Source organism: Dipteris shenzhenensis, chromosome 2 (genome assembly GCF_047967505.1).
Source record: "Dipteris shenzhenensis isolate YYH24624 ecotype China chromosome 2, Dip_SZ_1.0, whole genome shotgun sequence".
NCBI classification, from domain to species: Eukaryota; Viridiplantae; Streptophyta; class Polypodiopsida; order Gleicheniales; family Dipteridaceae; genus Dipteris; species Dipteris shenzhenensis.
Window position 1 is genome coordinate 64,704,855 of NC_141597.1, and position 8,188 is coordinate 64,713,042.

Genomic DNA, 8,188 nt, shown 5'->3' on the forward strand with positions numbered 1-8,188 from the left:
CACAGACATGAAGTTTTATCAATTTGTTTTTTTGAATTTCTTTGATTTTGAAGTTTCTATTCAAGATGTTTTGTATGTGGGGGGTGCTATACTACCTGATTACCTACTCAATGCAAAAAGAAAAAAGAAAAAACAAATTTAGAAGGACAAATGGGGTGTTTTGCAAAAAGTGACAGTTTTTCCCATTCAAACCACTTTGAAAATCACTCCTAGCATAATTTATTAGTGTTTTTGTTACGATTTGCTATCATACACACCTTAGCAATCACTCGATCTACCTTTTGAGAAACTTTCGATACTAAAAAAACACCAAAATCACTTTAAAATCACTCCAAATGACTTTCAAACCTATCTTTTACTCACACATTTGTATACACCAAAACCAACATATTTTCTCTACAATACTCAGCATTGAGAAATGGATGGGTAACAAGAGAAGCAAATGCAATGCAAAAGTGCACTTGGAACTCCTCAACAGTGGTGCCAAAAATGTGGTCTCCATCAGTAAATCATGTGTCATGGGGATCTTGTAGGAACACCGATGGAGTATTCGTCCAAGCTACTCTGGGTTGAGAGATGCATGCAAATGCCATCCACTATTGTCACTCTAGCAACTCCCAGCTTGTCATAATCGTGAATTTATAAGGAGAAGAAGAGGGAGGGAAGAGGGAAGTGAGAAGAGAGAGGAGGAGAGGAGAGCATGGCATTCACAAAAGGCACTATGAGGGAACAAGAGACAACTCCAGATAAGAGGAAGAGAGTTTGTATTCCAATGTGTGCGACCAAAGAGTGAAGAACAAAGTCAACCATTTGGCCTTTTATACATTCCACCTTTTGAAGGGAGGGCCAACCCTAATCTCTTCTTTATACCACTCTCTTTCGTCATTCTTTACAAACAACTTGGGCCTATTTGGCTCCAAGGCATGACACTATAAATAACTCCTTTTTAACAATGTAGACCTTTCCATATAACATAAACTCCATTTCATGTATTGCAAACAAATTTTGTGTATTATATTTAAAGCATTGTATGTAACTAAAGTATTAATGTAAGCTCATAGTGTTTATTTGTCACAATTGTATTTATCAAAGTAAGTATCAAAAGAGCAAGCTATAATCTAAATTGATGATCAAATGTGTGCCAACCGAGTATTAAGAAGAGACCTGACATGGATCAAAATCGAAACTTAATTATTGCAACAATTAAAAGAGAAAGACAAACTTCAAATTCTACAAAATTATTGAAGAACCATTGCTTAAGGCTTCTATGAGCTCATTGAGGTTTGCAATCCACAGCATAGAGCAAGATTCATATTGAATTTGGGGTTAGAGAAGTGAAATGAAATGAAATGCTTGTATTAAAGTCCATGAGAGGCCCATTAGGATCTATTGGACTAGAAATGAAGCAAGTATAAAATACAAGGTCTAGAGAGTTCTAGACATAACTACACTAGAAATAAAAAATAATAACAATCATCTCTAGATAAGTAAACAATCTGCCCTAGGTAAATAAATGTACCCGTCATTCTAAATATACCAAGACAATGAAACAAAAATTGTGGAACTAAAGATGAGGAAATTATTAACAAAGAGTATCGACATATATGGTCCTAGAAAGGGTTGCATATCCCTATGAGCCACCCAGTCTCTAATGAAAGACTATAGAGGATCACTATGATCCCCCTTTAGTGGTTAATTCTTGTCCCTAGATGCCAAGATTGTTCCTATACATTATCATCTAGAACAATGTAGCTCTAAACTACTCTAATTGGGAGTCAAGGAGGGCATTCAATCCAATGGTACCATTGTGTGCATATCAAATTGGCACCGAGTATGCCTGAAATTCCCATATAAAGTGATGTCCATCCTCACACAAATCGTCCTCAGATTTTACAAAGCCTCTTTTTCCCTAGGTTGTTTGTCATTGACTAGTCTCTACCTCTAAGTCATAGGACCTAATTCTAAATCTATAAGTGGGCTCTCTCTTCTACATGGGGATATTGTGCTTGAGGTCCTGCTTCTCATTGTATGTTAACATGGAGTTGATCTCTTTCTTGTAAAACTCCATTTTCCCCTCACACCTCTCCACAAAGTGTCCACCTACTGCTTAAAGTCCCTTATGGCCCTTTTAGCTCAGATAAACCTTGGCTTGGGTATACTACCTTTCCAACCAATTTGTGCCTCTTTGAAAAATCCTTTTTCTCTTTTTGCTTCCATCGATTTGTAAGGTATTCTCTTGCTATGTATTTTTTTAAGTTTTACTAAAAAAGAGATCAAGAGACATTATTACTTCATCGAAGAGAGAGAGAGAGAGAGAGAGAGAGAGAGAGAGAGAGAGAGCGAGAGAGAGAGAGAGAGAGAGAAAGAGGGAGGGAGGGAGGGAGGTAGGGAGGGAGGGAGGCAGAGAGAGAGAGAGAGAGAGAGAGAGAGAGAGAGAGAGAGAGAGAGAGAGAGAGAGAGAGAGAGAGAGAGAGAAAGAGGGAGGGAGGGAGGGAGGTAGGGAGGGAGGGAGGCACACAGAGAGAGAGAGAGAGAGAGAGAGAGAGAGAGAGAGAGTATCTATGACTAATTCCTAACACTCCTTGAATTTGTTACAAGTTGCATGTATGACTCGCAAATTCTTAAAGTCAAATTTACTCATCTAGCTCATGATCTTCTTAAATATTATTTTTTGTGTAGCTCAGCTCATTGCATTATGACACGCAAGCATCTAGCAATAATCTTTTGAGGTCCCAAGACCCATTATTATGTTAATAACCTTATTCTCTTGTACAATTCATACATTCACCCCATGAAATCTTAATAGCATTATTTTATGTTAGTAACATCATCTTTCTTGTACAAAGTAAATATCTCACCTTTGATTTTATTTTGTACATATGACTACAAAACACATGTTCTTTGGATGGCTTTTCCAATGATTTTGTTTTGTGAATGACCTTGTTCAAATTATTAACTTGTCATCCCTACTTTTCTTAAAGACAAAATTAATGTGATAAAGGCTTTGCTACTCGACATCTTAGGTGCCTATTTTAGGCACCTTTCATGAATTTAGAGATGTGTGTGGCTATGAAGGACCTTTCATATTTTAGGCACCTTTCATGAATTTAGAGATATTTTAGGCACCTTTCATGAAATTAGAGATGTGTGTGGCTATGAAGGACCTCCTAGTGTAGAAATGCCTAAGAGAGGATGGTATGTTTTGAGTCTTCTTCATACAACATTGGAAATTGATCAATGACTCTCTCCCATGGCCCCATGGTACATCTTTGGCTCAAGATAGATGCCCACAATCCTCTCCCATGAGTGCATTTATTCGATCCCCAAGGAGGGGGCGGGTGGGATAAATATATGTAAAGTGGAGGTCCATCACCTAGTTAGACATTGCCTACAAGACGTTAACTAAGGTCTTAAGTTTACATCCACATCTCCCTGACATCATTCACTTCTAGTTTTGTTCAAGAGAGGAGCATCCTAGACAACACTTTCTCTTTCTACGAGGTCAATGGGTGAGTTGTGTCACAACCCCTTGTGTTCTTTCTTTTGGATTTTGAGAAGGCTTATTTCAAAGTGGATTGGGACTCCTTGTAGGGCATCATGCATTTCTAGCACAATGACTATGCAAGATCTTTGCTTAATATGCCACATCAAAAAAGCCCTTCTCCCTCACATCCTTAATGAAGAAGGATTGCCCACGATCTCATTTCCTATTTCTTGGGATGGAGGCCCTTGTGTATTATCTATGCTCTTAGGGCTTCCCTTTACTAATTAAGGACCTAGTTCTTTCGCATTTTAGTCAAATCTCTGCCCAAACTTATAGTAGAATCTAGTTTGACTGTGTGTTTGTTGACATGGGGTCTACTAGGTTAGATCTCGTGTGGCATCATGATGTGGTAGTGATCATGGATCAGATGATGTGGCATTAGATTTGGGTTTCTATTGTGTTTGTTGACTCTCAAGATTTTAGAGTTGGACCTTGAGGATTGACACCGATCGATCAAGACATATTGAGGACCCAAATCCAAAGGCCATCCAAAGATCTAATTTTTTCAGACCTTAAGAAATTGTAGCACATAGACATGTGGATTCAATGGAAATCCATAGTCGATACATTTTTTATATGAGCTTTATAGCTCTCTAGGGGAGGATGGCTTCTTGGAGAGGATGTAACTTCTATTGGATGCTTGGCTTCTTGAACCAAGATGACCTAGTAGAAGTTTGTTGATTTTACTTAGTGACGCAAAGGAGCATCGTGCTTGTAGAGACTGTCAAATTTGCTGGATTTTGAGGGGTGTAACTATGAGATATCTTGGTTGCCAAGATGGTATTAGTATGTCTTGTCAGGTAGTACAAGTGCATTTATCCAAATGTAAATCAAAGAGGGTTGAAATGCAATCCTTAATCAAATAGGATATAAATTCAATGCCAAATTCTTTGTAAACACATCTAGCCTAGTGATTTTCATACAAAAGAGGGACTTGTAGTATACATGCCCATGAAATATAAATTGAGGTATACATGTTGGTGTGATGGCAAACATGGCTTGGTGCTCAGTTTACCTCAAGATTGGACAGTGATCTTTGTTTAATATTGGATCTACAAGTTTTCCCAAAGGGGGATTTGAAGGAAAAGAAACTAATCGAAGAAAAAGCGAGGTTTTTTTCTTTTTTGGTTCTCACTTGCTAGCCACTCATGTGGTTGCTATAATCATCGCGCTTTCCACTTAACATTATTTTTTGCATAATCTCTATTCCATTTTGTTCCACTCGAGTCCAAACTCCACTAGGGAGGTCCATACCTAAGCTTTGAAACCAAGGATAGGGGTCAGTGAGGATGCCATGGTTAGAAAACTAGGGCCAAGCAAGGGGTGAAGGTTCAAAAGGAGCATGGGGGTTGCGGGGGTTGAGACGACAAGGTGTAGGGGGAAGATGACAAGCCATTACTGAAGCCTAGGAAAGGGATCCAAAGATGAGAACTTTATAGAAAGTTCAATGAACAAGGGGTGAAGGTTCAGAAGGAGCATGGGGGGTTGCGGGGGTTGAGACGACAAGGTGTATGGGGAAGATGACCAGCCATTACTGAAGCCTAGGAAAGGGATCCAAAGATGAGACCTTTATAGAAAGTTCATTGAACTCCTCCTAATCCCAAGAATTGATTCTCTAGGCGGGTTTACGCTCACTTGCTAGCCACTCTCATGTGGTTGCTATAATCACTACACTGTCCACTTAACATTATTTTTTTGCATAATCTCGCTTCCATTTTTGTCCACTCAAGTCCAAACTCCATTAGGGAGGTCCATATTTAGGCTTTGAGACCAAGGATAGGCCTATGGTGGTTGGTGAGGATGCCATGTTCATTTAGGAAACTAGAGCGGAGCAAGGGCCTCAAGTATAGATCCTCCACAATAGTATAGATCAAGTTGAGGGGAGAGAATAGATCCTCCACAATCAAGTGCATTTTTGGTACTTCATTTGATGTACCAAAGCTATTGACACTAGGGCCTCAAGTATTGTAGCAATACAAGCTCCAATGAACTAGAGGATGTGGGTGTGCTCTCATAATGAAGAGACTAGAAAATAAGAGTGGACAATAATCTGGGAAGCTGTGGGCAACAACACCTCGGATAAGGAAGAGGCCTCCCCCATAGTTTATGACCTCTTTGATATGGTTGCCTTAAATAATTGAACTTACCTGTATCCAATATCGGACTTAGCATCTAGCAGGCATTAAGAAAAAAAATGCATCCTTTTCAATTCATGTCATGACTGCACTACTTGCTGCTGAATCTGTTGCGAGCTTGATGGAGGTGGGAGCTAATGCAAACCTGTTGATGCGAGCTTGATGGAGGTGGGAGCTGAGGATACTTCCATTAGAGGTAAAAAGAGAGGTCCATAGGCTAGACAAGAGGCCTTGCCCCTAGGCCTAAGAACTTTTTCCCTTAGAAGAGGGAACGGGTGAAGAAAAAATCCCAAGAAGGGATGCAAATAGAGATGTTGGTCAAATGAAGAAAAAAATAATGAATATTGGGGGCTTGTGAATGGTGGTGGGCAGAGAAGGGGCTGACCTCAATGTCTCAAGGTCTATTGCAACAGCAGCAACGTATTAGGTTGCTAAGGCTCTCCAACCCATTCTGCGAAAGGAAAAGTTTACCCAAGCTCTCTTGAGGAACATGTTTGGTTCTCATCTACTCGTTCCTAGAGATTGAATGTACCTCATTAGATGGTGCCAAAGCTTTGTTAAAATATATGCATGTAAAAATATATATGTATCTCATTGGAGGTTTCGTTTACTACATGACTACATGAGTGCCAAACTCTTTCCCTTCGAAGCAGTTGGAGAAATTTAAGGGTTTGTAATTCTCAAGTAAGAATGAATGGAGCTCAGCAAGCACGGCACGTATTGAGTAGCCAATCTTAGAGCTTCAATGAAATTTAGAATAATACTTTTCACTTGAACTGTCAACATATTTAATCTGTGTACAAGTAGCAGCCTGGAAGGCATACACGTGAATCAGGAAAACTTGACAGAAAATCCTTTCATCATCTATCCTCTGTACCAAACTATGTACAACAATACAACTGGCAAATGAGACATTTTCATGACTACCGATTCAAAGCTACAAGAATGTAGCTTCGGAGCCGAGATCAGATCCAGCCGAGAATACAGACCTTGGTTCTCATTGAGTAAAAATCCACACACAAAACGTTTCTTCATGATACTCCAACCCGACAAAGAGCGTCAAAGCATGACACAAGGTCCGCTCAACATATCTATCCAGAAGGTACAGATCAGCCTATGATTGATCTCAAACTAAAGAGCATTAGAATCTGAAGGCTCTGCATCCTGAAACGTATTGTCCAGGGCCTGCATGCAAAATAATTATACATTCCGTGAGTGGAGAGGCCACACCAATTTAAAGCGCTCAATGTCAGATTTAATTTTTGAAAGCATTACAGAATAGGCTGCGATTGCTCTGGAAAGCAAGACTCTTCCAGACTCAAGATCCTCTTCTAGCCATGTTGTCGATCCTGGTACGCATGCAATACCGCGGTTGAAGTGGAGCGATCCTTACCTTGGGAGGAGCAAGAAATTGTGCTGGCTTCATGGACCTCCTGCTTCTGGCTAGCAAATTCCTGGATATAGGCGACATAATGCTATCCGTGGGACTCATGTACCTGCAAGACCCACGGCGTTACTACAGCCCGTTTTACATACAATACATGCTTAGCATTCACAACTATACTGAAGATTGAAATCGTCAACTCATGAGATAATCCCGAACCTTCCAGCCGGAAACCCTAAAATCTTATTGGGCGGTTGGTTGACCGGAGGTACAAGATTCGGAGGGGTTAGCCTCTTCTCTTGCTTTCGCAGCTTGAGCAGGACCGGAGAAATCATCTTGTTCTCCCTGTTTCTTTCGGTTAGCACAGGCGGAGTACATGTTTTGTTCTCCGGGGGAGTCTTGTCACCCGGCTGGTCTACATTCTTGGCGTTCTGATGGGCTTCTGAGACCTTCTCCATGCTTGTTGCGACCCTTTACAGAGGAACTGAGCTGAGCTCAGATACAGAGAGGATTATCCAACGATCGCTAACACCAGGACCTTAAATGTTTCCTTGTGTGCTAAATGTAGTTCGGAAGGCGCCCTCCTCTGTCGCTTCTTCGTCTCCAATCAGTTCCACGATATCCCTGTCACCAAACACGTCCGAAACTTGACAAGCATCCAATGCACAGCGAAACACCCAAATTAAAGCCGATACAGCAGCTATTGAGCAGTTTTACGTGCCACATCGAGTAGAGGTTTCAAAATTGAGAATCTCTACCACAGATGAGGCTAGCATTCCAAGTCTGATCTCTTCTGGGTGATGTGAATTCAATGCATCCACACTGCACAGAGCACCTTCTGCGGCCGATTAAAGAAGGGAGGGGGGAGGAATGGCGGGACTCGCTGATGCCAGCGATGCCTGATCGTTAGAAACCCACAAAAAAACAGAGACGTTGGCGTCCAACGGCTATGCACTCATTCGCCTAGTCAACATTCGGTTTGACTTTGATTAACGGAAATTTCCAAAGGGATTTCTCACATGGCCTTAGAGGACCTCCCCGCTTCCTCCTCAACGCTAGGGAAGGGTTCAAATGAAATTTGTGTCGCCCCTTGTCCTTTCTTGTTCCACCGGCTAGAACTTGCTC

General features: G+C 40.9%; 1 protein-coding gene across 1 annotated transcript; it reads right to left on the bottom strand.

Moving 5' to 3' along the window:
* Window positions 1–6,592: 6,592 nt before the first annotated feature.
* LOC147905178 (uncharacterized) lies at window positions 6,593–7,988 on the bottom strand. Its single transcript, XM_087397400.1, has 4 exons — window positions 7,822–7,988; window positions 7,283–7,687; window positions 7,073–7,175; window positions 6,593–6,864 (listed from the first exon to the last, which is right to left on the bottom strand). The coding sequence occupies exons 2-4, from the start codon at window positions 7,519–7,521 to the stop codon at window positions 6,811–6,813; spliced, it is 396 nt and encodes a 131-aa protein (XP_087253526.1). The 5' UTR covers window positions 7,522–7,687; window positions 7,822–7,988; the 3' UTR covers window positions 6,593–6,810.
* Between the last annotated feature and the right edge of the window lie 200 nt (window positions 7,989–8,188).

Bases quoted from the DNA above. Each gene is read 5' to 3' on its own strand.
- LOC147905178 (XM_087397400.1), bottom strand. From the start codon at position 7,521: ATGGAGAAGGTCTCAGAAGCCCATCAGAACGCCAAGAATGTAGACCAG. The intron at 7,176-7,282 runs GTTCGGGATTAT...TGGGTCTTGCAG, and splicing joins TTAGGGTTTCCGGCTGGAAG to GTACATGAGTCCCACGGATA. The intron at 6,865-7,072 runs GTAAGGATCGCT...TTTTGCATGCAG, and splicing joins AATTTCTTGCTCCTCCCAAG to GCCCTGGACAATACGTTTCA.